This window comes from Gouania willdenowi, chromosome 10 (assembly GCF_900634775.1).
Source record: "Gouania willdenowi chromosome 10, fGouWil2.1, whole genome shotgun sequence".
Classification (NCBI taxonomy): Eukaryota; Metazoa; Chordata; class Actinopteri; order Blenniiformes; family Gobiesocidae; genus Gouania; species Gouania willdenowi.
The window spans coordinates 20,570,048-20,589,007 of NC_041053.1; the positions used below are offsets into that span (position 1 = coordinate 20,570,048).

The 18,960-nt window shown below is 39.4% G+C and overlaps 2 protein-coding genes across 2 annotated transcripts; both read left to right on the forward strand.

Annotated features, from left to right (window-relative positions):
* The first annotated feature begins 3,149 nt into the window (after nt 1–3,149).
* LOC114471386 (solute carrier family 25 member 53-like) lies at nt 3,150–5,383 on the forward strand. The gene is made up of 2 exons (XM_028460158.1): nt 3,150–3,289; nt 3,448–5,383. Exon 2 carries the CDS (start codon nt 3,455–3,457, stop codon nt 4,325–4,327), a length of 873 nt encoding a protein of 290 aa, XP_028315959.1. The 5' UTR covers nt 3,150–3,289; nt 3,448–3,454; the 3' UTR covers nt 4,328–5,383.
* A 10,930-nt stretch (nt 5,384–16,313) lies between these two features.
* On the forward strand, nt 16,314–18,619 carry LOC114471531 (zinc finger protein 836-like). The gene is made up of 2 exons (XM_028460370.1): nt 16,314–16,741; nt 17,180–18,619. Exons 1-2 carry the CDS (start codon nt 16,522–16,524, stop codon nt 18,346–18,348), a joined length of 1,389 nt encoding a protein of 462 aa, XP_028316171.1. The 5' UTR covers nt 16,314–16,521; the 3' UTR covers nt 18,349–18,619.
* Nucleotides 18,620–18,960: the final 341 nt, after the last annotated feature.

Here is an 18,960-nt window from a genome sequence, read left to right on the forward strand (position 1 = left end):
CTCCACTCTTTATCTTTTCGCTATCCTTTTTTTTTTGGGTGGGTGAAAAACCATCACCCTAATGTGCTTGGCTGTTACAAGAAGGTCATGTTTTTTCAACTCTTGAGGTGCCCTCGGTGAGTGAGGTTTGCGGAGTGAGATTTACCCTTTGAGAGTCTACAGTAAAGATTGTTCTGTGATAAACAACCTGTGCAGGTTTTAGTGTGCAGTCTCTGCAGGTTGGAGCGTCTTTAAGAAATATCCACCTGAGATTTGTCTTGATTTTAATCCTCGAGAAAAGATCCGTTATCCATGTGCAGAATCCAAACTTCTGTGTTTTTTCAGTAGATTGGATGCAATGATTATTTGAGGGTGCAGTCCAAATGAGAAATAAAGATGTGTGAAATCTTAAGCGTATTGTAATTTGTGGTGTTTTTTCAAGTTTGAGTAAACACATTCTGAAATGGGCGTCTTTAAAAAGTTCTGTGCTATAAACAGGTAGCCAACATCATTCATTCAAATATTAACATTTATTGAGTATGTTATTTGTACTTAAGGCGAGATTAATATTGCACAATACATTTACGACGATGGAAATACCTTATTTTACTTTATTTGTGCCAAAAAACTAAAAAATCTTTAACTGAAAACATGTAATTTAGGTGTCCCAACAGTTAAAATTGAATAAAAATAATTTGATACACACATTGGTCCAAATAAGTAGTTTCAGTGTTAAAATATTTATCAGTATTTAAAAGTTCCCTACACAAATATGTCCTAACATGTAATCTCAGTTAGTTTTAGTAAAGAAATACATAACTGTATAACCTTGCTTGTGATGCTGGGTGTGTTAATTTCAAAGGATTCTTCTTCACTGCTGCTTTATTGTTAGTTTCGCTTGCTGCCATCTAGCGGAACAACTTGTGTATTGCTTACGGGGGAAAATGACGCCACAACTTTATAATAGTTAGTGTTTTCTACCTGTGGAATGAATTAAAAATGACAAAGAACAGATGAATTTTCGAGCAATCTAAGTTTTAGTCTTAAATTATTATTTTTTTATTATTTTGTCCGGAAGCCTTTTTTCAATACGAAACCCTTTATAGAGTAATGAAATTAAAAATCGTCCTAGTTTAATGTAAAATAAATGAAAAAAATAAATAAAAATTAAACAGTAATATGGGAGACACTACAGAATAGTAACCAAAGAACCAAACATATATGCATTCCTAAACTAATATTGGATAAATGCTACTAAATACTCTAAAACATATATAAGGCTCTTGCTCTTAAAAGGTTTTGAATATAAGCAAATTTAAAATTAAATAAATTATTGAACCAGTCCAGATACAAATAAAAAAAAGCACCTTTTTCACATTAATACAGATTATAGTCAAAGTTTAAAGACAAAACAAAAAAATAACCAGAAGGCTAAATAATGTTTTTACAATCAAAAAATGGCACAAAGTTTAAGCTTGTTCCTCCAGTGGGTGATGATAGGCTTAGATTTAAAGAAACTACATTTATAAATCTGATAATTACCTAACAAAACTATATCATTCACACAAAAATCAACCATCTTATCAACAAACAAGCCAAATTTCACATCAAATACATTGAACATATTTAGTTAAACCAATTCTGAACATCATGCCAAAAAACTCTGCACAATGTCACATAAAAAATAAAAGATATGATCGAAATCCTCAGGTCCAACTTCTCAAAATACACAATAACCAACAGCCAAATTAAATCTCTGTCTCATTAATTATTTTGTACACAAAACATCATTAATAATCTTGAATCTGAGTTTCTTTCACTTTGGGTAAAACTGAATAAACTAAGTATTTGCTGATTATCTTATTCCTTTCATCAATTTGTAAACATTTAGGATGTAATATCTTTTGGCACAGTTAGTGGAACAGGAACTCAAAAAAGCATTCCATATAATATAATATAATATAATATAATATAAGCAGGGCTTTAAATGAATTTTTTAGATCACCAGCCAGCATGGCCAGTAGATTCTTACAGTTACCAGCCAACCACATTTTCCACCTGCCAAATTTCTTCCCAGCAAAAATAACCTACATTATGAGAGCCACAGAATAAATGTAAGCGTTCATGATTCTTTAAATAGTTTTTTTATTTTAGTTGATTGCAAAAATACATTGAAATGATAAAAATATAAACATTTAATTTAAAAAAACAATGTTGCAAAAGGTGCAATATGGATGTGGGTGTGTCGAAGAAGTGAACCTTTTATTAAGTATAACTTAATATACAAACTGAACTCAAATGAAAATTGGACAGAAGTAATCACTAATCAGTACTAAGAATTACATGTACTGTACAGAAAAAATGTTTTACTAGCATGCATGCTTAATGTAAACAAATCCCACTCCCCAAAAACTGTATAGTACACATTTAAAAGGTGAACCAATGGTCGAATACCAGCCACTCACGAGCCGACATTCAATTTCTTTTTCTTTTCAAATCATTTCATCTACATTTTTCCTGTGTCGGCAGCAGCCTTCCTTTTATGCAGTTCAGCTTTTTCAACACCCAATAAATATCTCCATGTTTGTTTGTTTTTCCAGCTAATTTTGAAACTTCATTTTAGCTCCTGTTGTTTGTTTTGTGCCATTAAGTTTGTCTTCTCCGATAACCACAATCACGAGCCAGTAGTTAAATGACGTCACGACATAGTGTTCATGGGAAATGAAGGATTAGTGAAACTAGCAGTGTTGCCAGATACACATTACGCTTTAAAGTCTAAACACAAACAAAAACGCAAAAAATTTCTTGGAGGAAAAGAGCCCAACCTGGCAACAATGACTTTCCGCAGCCTGCCGATTCAAACGGTCGCAACAGTAGTGTTTTCATTTTTCACCAGCCAAAATGGCTAGTAACGCTACAATGTTACCCGCCAAAGTTAATTTTTACCCGCATTTGGTGGGTTGGCAGGTGTTAATTTAAAGCCCTGAATATAAGCTAAAATAAAATAAAATACTTTAATTTCTCGCGTTGAACACGCCCTTACAGGAAAAAGCTCAGACTTTGATTGATGGATGAACTATCCAATAACCAAACACGTGACCTTGCCGCTCTCAACCAATGGTTATTGTCCTTAAGGGCGGGTCATTAGCAGACACCGGCTCAATGCGCTCATCATCTTATTATCAACACCCGGTGCATTGTTTCAGTTTAACATCAGAGCAAGACGAGCGTGTAGTGATTATTAGCACCATGATCTAATAAAGGTGTTCCTCAATCTGAGTATATTGGCTCCCTGTGGACCGTTCAGTGGGTAAGTCAATTACTTTATTACATATATTGTTCATATAGTTCAAAAATACTGTTTTCGTTTAGGGTATTTCCTGAACTGTTCCTCTTTGTGAGCTTTGTTTTACCATTGATGTTCAGCTCTATTTTCTGATTTATTTTTTTATTTTATTTTGTTCTAAGCTCAAGGATGACATTGAGCCCAGCCCAAGACGGCCATGGAGACCCAAAGGGTCGGTTTCAGAGGTACTTGCATGGAGGAACGTCCAGCCTGCTATCAACCCTCACCACCGTTATCGTCTTCCCAGTATATAAGACTGTTTTCCGCCAACAACTCCACAACACTCCAGTTAACCCAGCAGTGAAGCAGCTCCTCAAGGAGGGGCCTGTGAAGCTCTACAGAGGCGTGGCCCCTCCATTGCTGATGAAGACTCTGACTGGCACTCTGCTCTTCGGCCTGGAGGACACCCTCTACCAAAACCTCTCCCTGTCCCTACACCACGTCCTGTCTACTCCGGCCCTGCTGCATGCTTTGGCTGGCTTTTATGCAGGAATGGTGGAAGCTGTGGTTTCAACCCCCTTTGAGCGTGTCCAAAATGTGCTGCAGAATGGTCGGAATGATCAACAACTTCCCAACCTGAAGAGTGTCCTCACAAAGCTGAAAGAACAGAGGGTGGCCTCAGGCTTCTACAGAGCCTTCATTCCCATCACAGCCCGTAACGCCCTGGGCAGTTCCCTCTACTTTGGCCTGAAGGGGCCTGTGTGTGGGGCGGTGTCCACAGAGGGGCTTCCTCCAATGATCTCCTCCTTCATCTCAGGGACTCTGACCTCTATGGCTATCGGCTTGGCTCTATTCCCACTGTCTGTGCTGGTGGTAAACATGCAGGCTCAGGTGGGAGACGATGTGAAGGGCTTCACGGCCTGTTGGAAACAGCTGTGGAAGTCTCGCCATGGGAGTGTAGCTCAGCTGTACCGAGGAGGTTACCTGCTTATCCTGAGGTCATGCATCACGTGGGGAATCACCACCACAATCTATGACATACAAGAGAAGCGATCAGGCTGAACGAACCAGACTGGTCACTTTGCTTTATTAGAAATATAATGCATGAGTGATTTACATCTTACAATCTATTATCTGAACCAGGGTTGGGGTCAATTACTTTTTTCAGTTACAATTACGTTTTCAATTACCCATGTTCAATTGAAATTCAGTTACAATTAGTGATAAGTATTTTGTCCAATTACAATTATTTTTTTTATCCTCAGAAAGTCAATTACAATTGTTCTCAATTACTAAAGTTCAAGTTCATTTAATCACAATTACTAAACCTGAAATAAATAACCTAATAAAAGTTAACCCTCCCTTATATTAGCTTTCTGTTGGCATCTCTTATGATGATGGGTCCTAAATCAGCTGTAAAATACATAAAAAAACAAATATTAATCATCTAATTTATTTCTTATCTATTGGTTAGGTTGTTAGGCTTTCTAATCAATGAAAATATAGGTGTTGATATTTAAGACGTGGGCGTCTGAGCCCTTTTTTTGTCAGTAAATCCCCAGATTTACACTTGTTTTAGATTGTAAAATGTGGGAATGCTTGATATGAAACATATTTTATTATTTAACTACATATGTGTAGAACTGTAACATGGTTCCCCAGTTTTGTATTAATTATGATACAGCTTTTATAGAACTTCCATGACAATTACATATAGAAAGTCAATTATCTGAACTCAGATACAATTTAATTACGATTACATCAGCAACTGATTTTTATAATTGTAATTAATTATCAATTACACGACTACAATTTAATTGACCCCAACTCTGATCTGAACTACTGTATATCTGATATACAGGTGCCAGAGGTTTAGGCCTTCATCATTTGATGTAGCAAGAAAAGCACATGGGTGGTAATACAGAAAACATACTCTGGACTAGTGATGCACGATATTATCGGTCGGTTATCGACATCAACCGATATCACTCAAAAATAAGTGTTAGATAATGGCTGGTCTGCTGATATATCGGCTTCCTATCTCAATATTTTTTCTCAAAATAGGGATATAAAATATTAATCTCAATATTTTTAACTCAATGAAGTCAGACCAGAAAAACAATTCTGGGTTAAATTTGTTGATGAAAAATGCCACACAGGTACATTTATTAAACAGCTGCACAATATGTAACACTTTTGGCTTTTTTTCCACTAAGGGACAGCACGTGTGAGTGAGTTCTGTAGTGTGGCTCATGATGCACTCTGCAATCCATCTAACTGTACTTTTCATGTTCTGAAAAGTGACAAAAGCAGCCACTTCTGAAATGAGTATTTTAACACAAAATAAGCTACAAAATATCTCCTAAATATGGAAAAATTGTCAAGGACACTTTGACTGTTCTCTATGAATCATATTAAATACTAGTTTTTATTTATACAACCACACAGTACAAATCACTTCATACAAGTTAAAATAAGTCTTGATATTGGTGATATTCTCATTTTCTATATCACCAAAATGGAAAACTCAGTAACTCTTCAATCATGATATATTTACCAGCACTACTTTATCTTATTTGTAGATGTATAACATATTACTGATGTTACATCATTTTCAGCTTTGTCTTATGTCTATACATTTACCAGCAGGCCAACATGAAAGAGTATGAAAAATAAATGTGAATATTAAAGTAACTAGATCATCTCTGGAATTAGGTGTTTTTGACGGTTATTGGCCAAATCAGGTTTAAAAAAATATATATCGTGTATCACTACTCTGAACTGTTTTAACCTTCTAGTAAACCAAAATATGATGGTAACATTTGAACATTGCCAACTTTGGAAGAAAAAAGTAATCCATCAGTGGTCTATTTCTTCAGGTATATAATCCATTATTATTGTTTGGGTGCAAACATGTGGTGCCCTCTGTATTTTATTACAGGGGAACTTTTCCATGTTTACAAAGTTGTAAAATATTCTCAGCTTCTTAAAACACATGTATGCTTGCATTGTGATGTATTATATTTTTTTAGGGATTTATTGTGGGACATTCAACAAGACTTGAACTGTGGTTTTAAAAAAACAAAAACATACAGAACCAAAGGAAATAGTAATTCAGGTGTAACCAGAGAACAAAACTTCTCTCCATCTGCTGTCATCATACTGACTATATACCTCATGGGTGGTTCTGTGTGTAACATGTAATTTGTGTCATTCTGAAGTACTTAGCATTGCCTTGATGATGGTCTAGTTTTACTACTTGGGACGTGAGCTATGCTAAACAAATAATGTCTGATGCTTTGAGTATTTAAGGCATTCTACAGCAGGGATAAATTAATGTTACTGTTTGGACGAGTCTGATCTGTATTTAGTGGATTATGGTGGCACTGAACAGACTTGAATTGTCAATGTTTTTAATTGTTCTGTATGCAGTTTACAGTTTGTTTGCATTTATTTATAGTGGTGTTTCTGTATGGGCACAATGTATGTTACTTGCTAAAAGTAAATTTTCTGCAGGATTGTTGTCGATTTTTCCTCTTTTTGTTTACATGATTTGGATGGATGTTTCCTCATTGTGGGGTATTATTTTCCTTAACTCTATAGTATTTAACTTTTTCATTTTTTTTATTTCATAAGAACTGGTTTCCATTGTTTTTAAATCAAAATAAAATATACTTGTCCATCATGTTCTAAATGTCAGTGTTGACCAGAGGTGAAAGTAACTAATTACAAGTACTCACATTACTGTAATTGAGTTGCTTTTTTCGGTATGTGTACTTTTTTGAGTATTTATAAATCAGTCATTTTAATTGTACTTAAGTAAGTTTTTAATGAAGGAATTTGTTACATTTGTACACGCAACCATTACTGAGTAAATTATTTTTAGTTTTAAAATGGTCAACGGAGATTGTGAAACTACAGAAAAATGAAATGACCATGACGACAATCAAATGCATCACATCATAGCAGACCAATTAGATTAAACATAATGCACCGCGCCAAAACAGCATTCAATAACTGTCATTTTCTCAGAGCATGTATTAGTTATTTCTTATATATTTTGTATTGTTTGTTTATACATTTAATTCATTTATATATATATATACTGTATATATGTTATTTTTTTTTTAGTTGATTTCATTGGTGTTATTTTATTAAGAAAACACTTGTACATTTTGACAAAGCTTTTATTTTATACAGATGCCTTTGTGGAAAATAAATTAAGTTCCAATTGTGGTAGAATTGCTTCATACATGAGATGTTTACTCTCAGCAAGAGAACCGGGGAAAGCTTTTACTTTGAATACTATTTAATTGAGCTACAATTTCAATCAAGTAACAGTACTTCTACTTGAGTACTAGAACATATCCGTACACTTTACGCCTCGTGTGATGGGGGTTTTGTTGATGTCGCCGAGAGGACATGGCAGACCACAAGGAAGTGATTCAGTGAAGTGAGAGAGTATAGCATGCAGTTCGTGTCGCAGAAAATTAACCCAAGATTGCGGATCAGAGTAGAAGCAGAAAGAAACGAAAAAAGAGTTTGAAGTGTTGACTACGTCAGATGAACCAGAAAGGAAGGCCAGGGTGAAGAGCTTAAATTGGTTTTCAAGCTGAAGCACGAGGGTAGTTTCACTGCTTGTAGCCCAGTGGCATTGACAAAGTTTATAAATAAAGCTATAGGAGAAGTTAAAACAGCTAAAATAATACGCAATGGTTCGTTACTTGTGTGTAAGAATAGAGTTCAGTTTATATAAAGTTAGTGGTATTCTCATTGTAATATTATTTTTATCATTATTTAATATTTATTATTAATATTATTGGTTTTATTATTGTATTATAGTTACTGGATTCATATTATATTATTTTATTTTATTATTATTATAACCATTATTATTATTACTATTACTATCACTATTACTATTATATCATCATCATTAATTATTGTAGCCAAAGAACTGAAATATTAAAGGATGTGGAGAATAGTTTAAGTGTTGAGTGGTAAAACCAGCATTTTAAATATATCCAAGCATCAGTTTATAAGTCAACGAATAATTCTACTTAGAGGTTGAAAAATACATATTTCTGTCGGATAATGTCCATGCACCGCTGCTTCCACCTGCACCGGTCCAAGATGGCGGCGCTGTTGACGTGTCCCTCCACGGTCGATGCGGCGTCTACGTATATAATGTCTATGGCGTAGCTCTTGCTGTGTGAGCCTCACTCCGGAGCAGAAGGTGGCGGTAATGCTCCATTAAACTAGATGTAAACCGCCGTAAAACAACAACATCAAAAAGATGAAGAAGAAGAACCGCTGAGTTAAAGCATTCAAAGTGTCTCTGTTAGTCTAACAGTGAATGTTATTCATCTCCAGCCTACAGACGGAGTCAGGCCACACTATAATAGCGCCTTAAAGCTTTACTGGAAGGTCAGAGAGCACAACACGGTGTGAGAAGACGGAGTTTCAGACACAAAGAGAGGCTGGAGCAGAATGCTAACCGAGCTAGCAGAGGAGCTAGCTCCGCCGAGACGCTACAGGATAAAAAGTAAAGAGAGCAGAAAAAGTGGAGGAAATGGAGCAGTTCAAAGTACCGTCACCATTCTCTCCCACCGCTAACCCTGCTGACAACTGGTACAACTGGGAACAAAGCTTTCGGCGGTTTATAGCGGCCTCAGGGGAGAAAGATGAACAAGGAAAGATTGACATTTTACTCCACACCATCGGTGAGGATGCACTGGAAGTGTTCAACACACTGACTGTTAGAGGTGATGGAGATGAGCTGACAATGGAGGAAAAACTTGTGCTGGCTGCCTTTATGCCCAAAGTTCATCTGCACAGATTAAAGCTCAAGCAGCCGTCAGTCACTGACTGTGTTTTCATTGAGAGGAAGAATGTGGAGCAGCTGCTCCCAGAGCGTCTCCACATTAAGGAGGAACCAGAGACGCTCAGTGAAGGTCAGGAGGAGAAACAGCTTTGTGTGCAGCAGGAGACAAACAGTGCTGCTTGTCCTGTTAAAAGTGAAGATGAAGAGGAGAAGCCTCAGACCTCCCAGCTACACTGGAGACAACTAACAGAAATGAACATGAAGGAGGAACCTTCAACCTGCAGTTTAAATGAATTAATGACTAGACAAAGTGTGGGAATTAACAGCAAAGGACCAGAAGCAGCCCAGAACCCAGATCCAAACAGTTCAGTACTACAAGGTCCTGATGGAACGGACACAGACTCGTCTCTGACTGTAGATAGTAACGAGGATGATGAAGATTGTTGGCAGAAACCTCTGTCAGAGTCTGAAACTGTAGCTGAAGCTGACTCTGACTCCACCAGGAAAAAGACAAAGATGTCTGACTCAGGAACAAAAGCTGAAATCGAATGTAAATCTTCCAAAACACAGATTAGTTCATTTCAACAGATTTTTTCAAAAACGAAGGTTCAGGTAAAAATAACATCTGAATGTGTGGGGGGTAAGAAATCATCACTCAGTGCAGCTTCAAAACTGAAAATCCACGCAAGAGAGAAACCAGTTAAATGTAATATTTGTAGTAAATGTTTTATTCAAAAGTCTGACCTTAAGCGACACTTGAAAATCCACACAGGAGAGAAACCATTTAAATGTGATGTTTGTAATAAATGTTTTATTCTAAAGCATCACCTGCAGTCACACATGGTAATCCACACAGGAGAGAAACCATTTAAATGTGATGTTTGTAATAAATTTTGTGCTCGTAAAGATAACCTGCTGTCACATATTAGAATTCACAAAAAAGAGAAACCATTTAAATGTGATGTTTGTAGTAAATGTTTTAAACGTAAGGTCAACCTTAAGCAACACTTGAGAATCCACACAGGTGAAAAACCTTTTAAATATGATGTTTGTACTAGTAAATGTGTTAATCAAAAATCTCACCTTACTAAACACACGAGAATCCACACAGGAGAGAAACCATTTAAATGTGATGTTTGTAATAAATGTTTTGCTCGTAAGGATAACTTGCAGTCACATGTGAGAATGCACAAAGAAGAGGAACCATTCAAATTGTGATGTTTGAGTAAGGAAATGTTTTAAACACAAGTCTGAACTGAAGGTCCACAATAGAGTCCACACATAAGAAAAGACTTTCAAATGTGATGTATGTAGTAAACATTTTCTTAATAGTTCATTGTATAGTTTATGTTTGAAGTGTAGTTAGAGTTTTGTAAATTAATTATTTCAGTAAGTTAACATAACAGATTTTGGCAAATGTTTTAGAGTTGGGCAGTATGTTTATTTTATGTTTTTGTTTACCTTCTATAAGTATAACTGTAAATATTTTGTAGACCTTGTTTTATTTTTGAATATTAAAACATATCTGTGTTACTTTTAAAAAAAAAAGTTTGGTCTTTATTAATTTACATAGCTGCAGTTTATTATTATTTTTCACAGATTGCACGAAAACAGATGTTTCTTGAATCTTGATCTTTGAATCTTAATTTTCCACAGTAAATATTGGTTAGTGAACTAATTAATAACTAGTAGAGATCTTGGGATCTATTTGAAAGCAGCGAGCAAACTCAACATGGGTCCAGTGGTCTATGCTAGTGCCCAGGCTGTTTCTAGGTACAATAGTTATTTATTTTGATGTTGAAAAAGCACACAAAAAACCAAAATATATCAAATATGCAGAATGGGAGAAAAATAAACAATACAACAGACTTCAAAATAACAAGAGACAAAAAAAAACAAAACACAAAATTACTCAAAACACACTAAGCAACAACAAACACAAAACGGCATTATATGCAAAAGGACTTCAAAAATATACAAACCAACAAAAACAGAAAAGACTCCAACGACATAAACATGACAAGAAAAACATAAAAATAAACAAAACACACAACTTTTGTTCTGTCCTGTATTAATTGATTGGTCATTATTACTGAATGTTCATAATGTGGCCCTCCGATCACATTTCTGTGCAAGTGTTACTACTACCACCTAGTGGTTCGTTTTTGCCATTACATTGGTCTAAATCAGAGATCATCAGTTTAGGCCTGCATCAGGTTGTCCTGTGTTAAGACAGTCCAGCTGCAGACCTCCACTGTCAGCCACCTTCACTCTGAGTTCCCCTCCACCGTCAGAAAGATGTGACTTCAGGATATAAAGTTAAAAAAAAAAAAACACAATAAAATCAAAACCACTGCCTTCAGAGTTATGTTGGCTGTACGCTTTCAGAAGGTTTTTCTGCCTTTGTTAACTTGATTCATCAATAGTGTAGCATTAAAAAACAAACTATAAAATGCATCTCATCAACAACACAACATAAATTGGTTGGCACCTCCATGAAGGATTTTGAACGTTTTGATTTTATCAGGAAACGCAATTGTTGTATTTCGCTTCAGTCCTATGACAAATGTAAAACCAGGGTAGAAGTAGGATAAATTCAAGGTTTAAAAATTCACAGCATTACAAATAACTATAGTTTACTTTTGTAGCCCCGCTTCTATGTGTAATATGAGTGAGATGTCTCACTACAGGATGTCGCTTCTGCTACATTTTTCAGAATACCTATTTCATTTTGCCAATCCTGATTGGCCGTGAAGCGCATCAGTTTGATGAGAAAATATCCCACCTCCTATAAAAGGAGGGGACGAACAGGTGCGCGTCATACTTAGTAAGCAAACCTCTTCTCCTCGTTTGAGAAAGAAGGGCAGTATGGTAAGATATCTCACTCATATTACTCATAGAACCGGGGTTACAAAAGTAACCTCTGATTCTATTTCATAATATTTTGTGAGATGTCTCAATATGGGATATGTAAACTCCTGTAGTGCAGATATGCTTACCGAGCGTTACCAGCTCAGGGGGCAGGAGTCTGCTTACATATGGACAGTAAGACCGCCTGTGCCAAGCACGGGGCAGAAATGTCCAGCATGTAAAAGCAGACAAACATGAGGGGCGAGGACCAGCTTTCCGCCGCACAGATGTCCTGGACAGACACTCCCCTGAACAAGGCCCAGGACGTGGCAAGTCCCCGAGTCGAGTGTGCACTCAGACCCGTAGGCGGCAACAGACCCTGACACGAGTAAGCCAAAGCAATAACCTCCATCACCCAGTGTGACAGGCATTGCTTAGAGACAGGCTTCCTCTTACGGCGGTTGGCCCAGGAGATGAACAGCTGATCGCTCCTCCTGAGGCCCCTTGTCCTGTCCATTTAAGTGTGGATCGCACGAACAGGACACAACAAATGAGGCTGCTGCATACTCTGAGACAGAAAAAGCCAGCAGGTCCGTCCCACCCATCGAACAGGAGTCCCTTAAGACCCTCCAGAACCACCGTCAGATTCCAAGGTGGAACCACCGATCTGGACACGGGAAGTAGCCTGCGGGGAGCACAAAGCAGCTGGTAAATCTCCGCCAACCAGTCCATAGCCAGCCAGTGGGGAGCCACCAGAATTAGAGAGTGGTCACATTCCCTCACCCTGTGCAGGGTGGGAGGAATCAGAGCCAGCAGGGGGAACGCATAGAGAAGCACGCGTGGCCAATCGTGCGCTAGTGTGTCTACGCCGAGGGGCGCAATTGTACTGTGTAGGGAAAAAAACATCGCACACTGCTCATTTTCTTCCCCTGCATACAGGTCCACCTCAGCCCATCCATAACGTGCCCATAGCTGTCGCACCACGTCCGGGTGCAACATCCATTCCCTGTAAATCGACGCTCACCTGGAAAGCAGGTCCACGCCCACGTTCATGATCTCCGGGATGTGCGTCGCTCTCAGGGAGAAGAGACGTCCCACACTCTATAGGATTAGTCTGTGTGCCAGCGAAAACAACCGACGGGAGCATAACCGACCCTGCCGATTGATATACGCCACGGCCGTGGTGTTGTCCATCCTCACCAGGACATGATGTCCCCTGAGAGATGGGAGGAAGTGGATCAGCATGAGAAACACAGCTGAGAGTTCCAAGTAATTTATGTGAGAGCCCTGGGGGGCCGCATTCCAGCGGCCCCTCACAGATCTGCCCTTGTGAATCCCACCCCAGCCTGACAGGCTGGTGTCAGTGGCGATCACCTTCCTGTCTGTGACAAAAGGCCCTCCATCCGTCAGGAAGCCAGGGACACACCATTGACGCAGTGCTGCACTTTGGCGTAACCAGAACACTCCGAGCGCCATGACACATGGGATTGAGCCCAAGAGAGGCCACCCACAGCTGTAATTCCCTCATGTGTAGGCGACCCAGACGGATCACAAGGATGGCCGAAGCCATCAACCCGAGTAATCGAAGACATAACCTGAATTGAACAGAGTTCCTCTGTCAGAACAGTGCAAGACACGCTCTGAATGACCTCACCCACTCTGCTGACAGGTGCACGGTAAAAGGCACAGAGCGCAGGGACAGGCCCAGGAAGACTGTTTCCATGGAAGGGGATAACACGCTCTTCTCCGCATTCACCATGAATCTGAGATTGTACAGGTGACGCAGCAGGTGATGCGAATCTGAGCCTTGGCCTCTGTCTCCAATTGGACCAGGAGCAGCCAATCGTCCAGATATGTGGCCAAGCAAACGCCCTGCCTCCTTAGCGGGGCAATCGCCGCATCTGTACTGTGCACAAAGACTCTTGGGCTCGGAGAGAAGCCGAACGGGAGTATGCAATTTTCGTAGCATGTCTTCTGGAAAGCAAACCGTAGGTACTTTCTGTGAGGAGGATATATTAGGATGTGGAAATACACGTCCTGGTCGACAGATGTAAACCAGTCGCTCTGACGTACCAGACATAGAAACGCTGAAAGTCTATTTCCTGAGGCCACTGTTCAGGGCTCGTAAATCCAGGATAGTACTGATTCCAGTCCCCCCTTGTTTAGGGACAGGAAAGTACCTGGTATAAAATCCCTCCCGGGAGCGACCACGAGGGACCACTAAGAGCACTTCTTTGTGCAACAGTGAGCCGATTTCCTCCTGTAACACTTGGGCTGAATCTCCTCGGCCCAGGGAGTGTATTATACCGGCAAAACCGGGAGGGACAGACGCAAACTGCAGTCTGTATCCCTTCGAACAAGTCCCGTTATCACCCTGTTTATTGTGGCAGACAATGCTTTTACATTGTGGGTTGCCTCTGGCCTTTGGCCTAGAGGCGTGAGCGATGAGCACATCATTCTGTTTTTGATATGTGTGTGGTTTCGTGCTTGTGGACATATTTCAGCCATAGTAATCTATCAACCTTTATTAGTGTCAAATGTTGGGCAACAGCCAAACCTTCTGTGGAACCTCTCCGTCTCTCCTGGTCATCAGTGGGCCGGGTCTTGGCAGTGGGGAGAGCAGGGCATGAAACGCCCGTGGAAGCTCGCGTGAATGCGGAACAGCTGGAGTCGGTGAAGGAGGAACAATCAGCTTCAGGTTTGGGGTGAGGGAGAAAAGCGTTCAGGCCATCTTTTTCTTTCTCTGTGCCTGCGTGCACTGGCATTGCTGCAACGGTGGAGCAGCAGCTGGGGCCAGGGACTTCCCGGGCCAAGCTGGCGGGCCTCGCTGAAGTTGCGGAGGCGGGGCGGAGGGTCTCGGTGTCTTGAACAGCGGACTCAGGGGAGGAATCTGTGGGGCCGTTCTCCGACAGAGCCAAAATTTCCCTCAGGAACAATGGGGGCAAACAGGTTGTCGCATCTTTCAGCTTCCGTCAGCTTTGCATGGTCGAGCCAGCAAGTATGCTCCTGGATCACCATATTGCCCATGACCTTCCCCATAGTCTGTAGTGAGCAGACTTGGGTACGGAGGCACACGCCCGTGATTGTGGAGATCTCCTTCATTTTTGCTGGGTCCTGGGACAAAGCAAAATACTCACAAAGTTCAGCCTGGTAGGCGGTGAAAAGGTAGAGGACATTCATGGTCCTGACGGAGAGGGCAGCAGCCACATAAGTCCTGTGGGACACTTCGTCCTCTTCGTCTACCGCGGAGAGGATTGGGTCGAAGAAGTCCCCATCATATTCTCCACAGTCGCTAACGAGGACGTCCTTGTCAAGTGGGGAGATATCTGCAAGGTTCAGCTGGAGGGTGTGAAGTGAGGAAGGATTTTGATGGAAAATTACTGCTTCTTCAGAGCTCTGCTTATCAGAGCTTTGTTAAGACCTTGAGCAGAGACTGTTTTTTGCTGGCACATTGAATACAGCACAATCTGTCTGTACTGCGAGTAATCTCATCAAACATGACTCAGCAAAGGAGCTGTTCAAAAGTACAACGAATAATGCAGTCATCATGTATAAAAACATGAAACATTGTCCACATGAACACTAATTTGATGATATGATGATTAATATAATAATTGCCATAACATACTGTTCTCATACATCTTTAAATGACGTATAAATAATTAAAAGGAGCAGTCAGAATAATCCATGTTACTAGAACTTATACTGTATATACCTTTTAATTGTATCTTACTATATATTTTACATACATTTTTGTTTAATTATGGGGTTTTTATTTATTAGTATTTATTTTGTTTTCTCACAGAAGTTAAAAACTAACATTTTCAACATGGAATTTGGGAAAAAATAAAAAAAGATTTTATAGGGCCTTAATTATTGCAATATACAACTACTTTAAAAAAAAAAAATAAAAAAAAAAAAAAACCATTTAATTAATATATATCTTATGAGAAATATAGTTGTCTGTCACATTCTATTTGGCTTTCGTAAATAATTATACACATTTACAGATATAGTACATGATATGAGTGATAACACATGTTATGTAGGCTATTTTGCACAATAGGTTTGCCTTCAAATTTTTACTTGTCTTTTGGTGTGCCTTGGGCAAAAATGTTTGGGAACCACTGTACTAGAGTACAATTTCAATCAAATAATAGTACTACTACTTGAGTAGAATATATCAGTACTTACACCTCGTCTGATGGGATGTAGCTCTTGCTGTGTGAGCCTCACTCCGGAGCAGAAGGTGGCGGTAATGCTCCATTAAACTAGATGTAAACCGCCGTAAAACAACAACATCAAGAAGAAGAAGAAGAACCGCTGAGTTAAAGCATTAAAAGTGTCTCTGTTAGTCTAACAGTGAATGTTATTCATCTCCAGCCAACAGACGGAGTCAGACCACACTATAATAGCGCCTTAAAGCTTTACTGGAAGGTCAGAGAGCACAACACGGTGTGAGAAGACGGAGTTTCAGACACAAAGAGAGGCTGGAGCAGAATGCTAACCGAGCTAGCAGAGGAGCTAGCACCGCCGAGACGCTACAGGATAAAAAGTAAAGAGAGCAGAAAAAGTGGAGGAAATGGAGCAGTTCAAAGTACCGTCACCATTCTCTCCCACCGCTAACCCTGCTGACAACTGGTACAACTGGGAACAAAGCTTTCGGCGGTTTATAGCGGCCTCAGGGGAGAAAGATGAACAAGGAAAGATTGACATTTTACTCCACACCATCGGTGAGGATGCACTGGAAGTGTTCAACACACTGACTGTTAGAGGTGATGGAGATGAGCTGACAATGGAGGATGTTCTTCTAGCGTTTAAAGATCACTACAGTCCACAGAGAACTGTTGTCTTTGAACGACTCCAATATTGGTCCCATCAGAGGACAGCAGAGACATCAGTGAACACATTCATAACAGAACTGCGACAGAAAAGCAAACACTGTGAGTTTGGAATAAGTGAGAATGACATGCTCAGAGATAAGCTTGTGTTAAGCATCACAGACTCTCACCTAAAAAAGAGACTGATACAGGAAAGACATCTAACGTTACACAGAGCAATACAAATATGCAGAGCAACAGAGCAAGAAAAGGCTCTGTTACAAGCCATCAATACTGAACATGGAGTGCAAGAAGATCCAGTGGATGGTGAAATGAAAATGATCCTTCCTGACAAGAGTCTCCATCATAACACCAGTAGACAATTAGGTTCCCAATATGTTCCAAATACAGTTGACACAGAAAAACTTGTGCTGGCTGCCTTTATGCCCAAAGTTCATCTGCACAGATTAAAGCTCAAGCAGCCGTCAGTCACTGACTGTGTTTTCATTGAGAGGAAGAATGTGGAGCAGCTGCTCCCAGAGCGTCTCCACATTAAGGAGGAACCAGAGACGCTCAGTGAAGGTCAGGAGGAAAAACAGCTTTGTGTGCAGCAGGAGACAAACAGTGCTGCTTGTCCTGTTAAAAGTGAAGATGAAGAGGAGAAGCCTCAGACCTCCCAGCTACACTGGAGACAACTAACAGAAATGAACATGAAGGAGGAACCTTCAACCTGCAGTTTAAATGAATTAATGATAAGACAAAGTGTGGGAATTAACAGCAAAGGACCAGAAGCAGCCCAGAACCCAGATCCAAACAGTTCAGTACTACAAGGTCCTGATGGAACAGACACAGACTCGTCTCTGACTGAAGATAGTAACGAGGATGATGAAGATTGTTGGCGGAAACCTCTGTCAGAGTCTGAAACTGTAGCTGAAGCTGACTCTGACTCCACCAGGAAAAAGACAAAGATGTCTGACTCAGGAACAAAAGCTGAAATCGAATGTAAATCTTCCAAAACACAGATTAGTTCATTTCAACAGATTTTTTCAAAAACGAAGGTTCGGGTAAAAATAACATCTGAATGTGTGGGGGGTAAGAAATCATCACTCAGTGCAGCTTCAAAACTGAAAATCCACACAGAAGAGAAACCATTTAAATGTGATTTTTGTAGTAAATGTTTCATTCTAAAGCATCACCTGCAGTCACACTTGAGAATTCACACAGGAGAGAAACCATTTAAATGTGATGTTTGTAATAAATGTTTTATTCAACAACATCACCTGCAGTCACACATGATAATCCACACAGGAGCGAAACCATTTAAATGTGATTTTTGTAGTAAATGTTTCGTTCAAAAGTCTGACCTTAAGTTACACATGAGAATCCACACAGGAAAGAAACCATTTAAATGTGATGTTTGTAGTAAATGTTTTATTCTAAAGCATCACCTGCAGTCACACATGGTAATCCACACAGGTGAGAAACCATTTAAATGTGATGTTTGTAATAAATGTTTTGCTCGTAAGGATAACTTGCAGTCACATGTGAGAATGCACAAAGAAGAGGAACCATTCAAATGTCATGTTTGAAAAAGAAAATGTTTTAAACAAAAGTCTGAACTGAAGGTCCACAATAGAGTCCACACATAAGAAAAGACTTTCAAATGTGATGTATGTAGTAAACATTTTCTTAATAGTTTTGTAGCTACTAAGGTTTAAGTATAGTTTATGTTTAAAGTGTAGTTAGAGTTTTGTAAGTTAATTATTTCAGTAAGTTATGCTATTTATTTTATTTTAGTTGGTTTACGAACCTGCCTACATTGATTTTGTCAAAATTGAAATAAAAATAAAATGACTTTTACTTGGACCGACAAGTTACGTCCTTATCGGTCCTGTTAATGGTATTTTTAAGGTTGCGTTAATCCTCAAGCCTCAGACAAGCATTGATTCCCGTGCTGCCTCAAGAACCTGCATGCGGAGCCGATTGATGGGAGGGGTTACTGTAAACAGTTGTCGCCTTGCTTCCATAGTAGGTGTGTCTGTTGACGTTATCCACACACTCTTGTTATGGTATTCAGCCAAAAAAAACTGCACACTACAGTAAAACACATGGCTATTTAAGCGGTTATTGTGATTGAGTCCTCTGCGGCAGCCACGCTTCTGCCGTTTGTTGCGCCGCCTCCGTCTGCTTCAGTGGCGGCG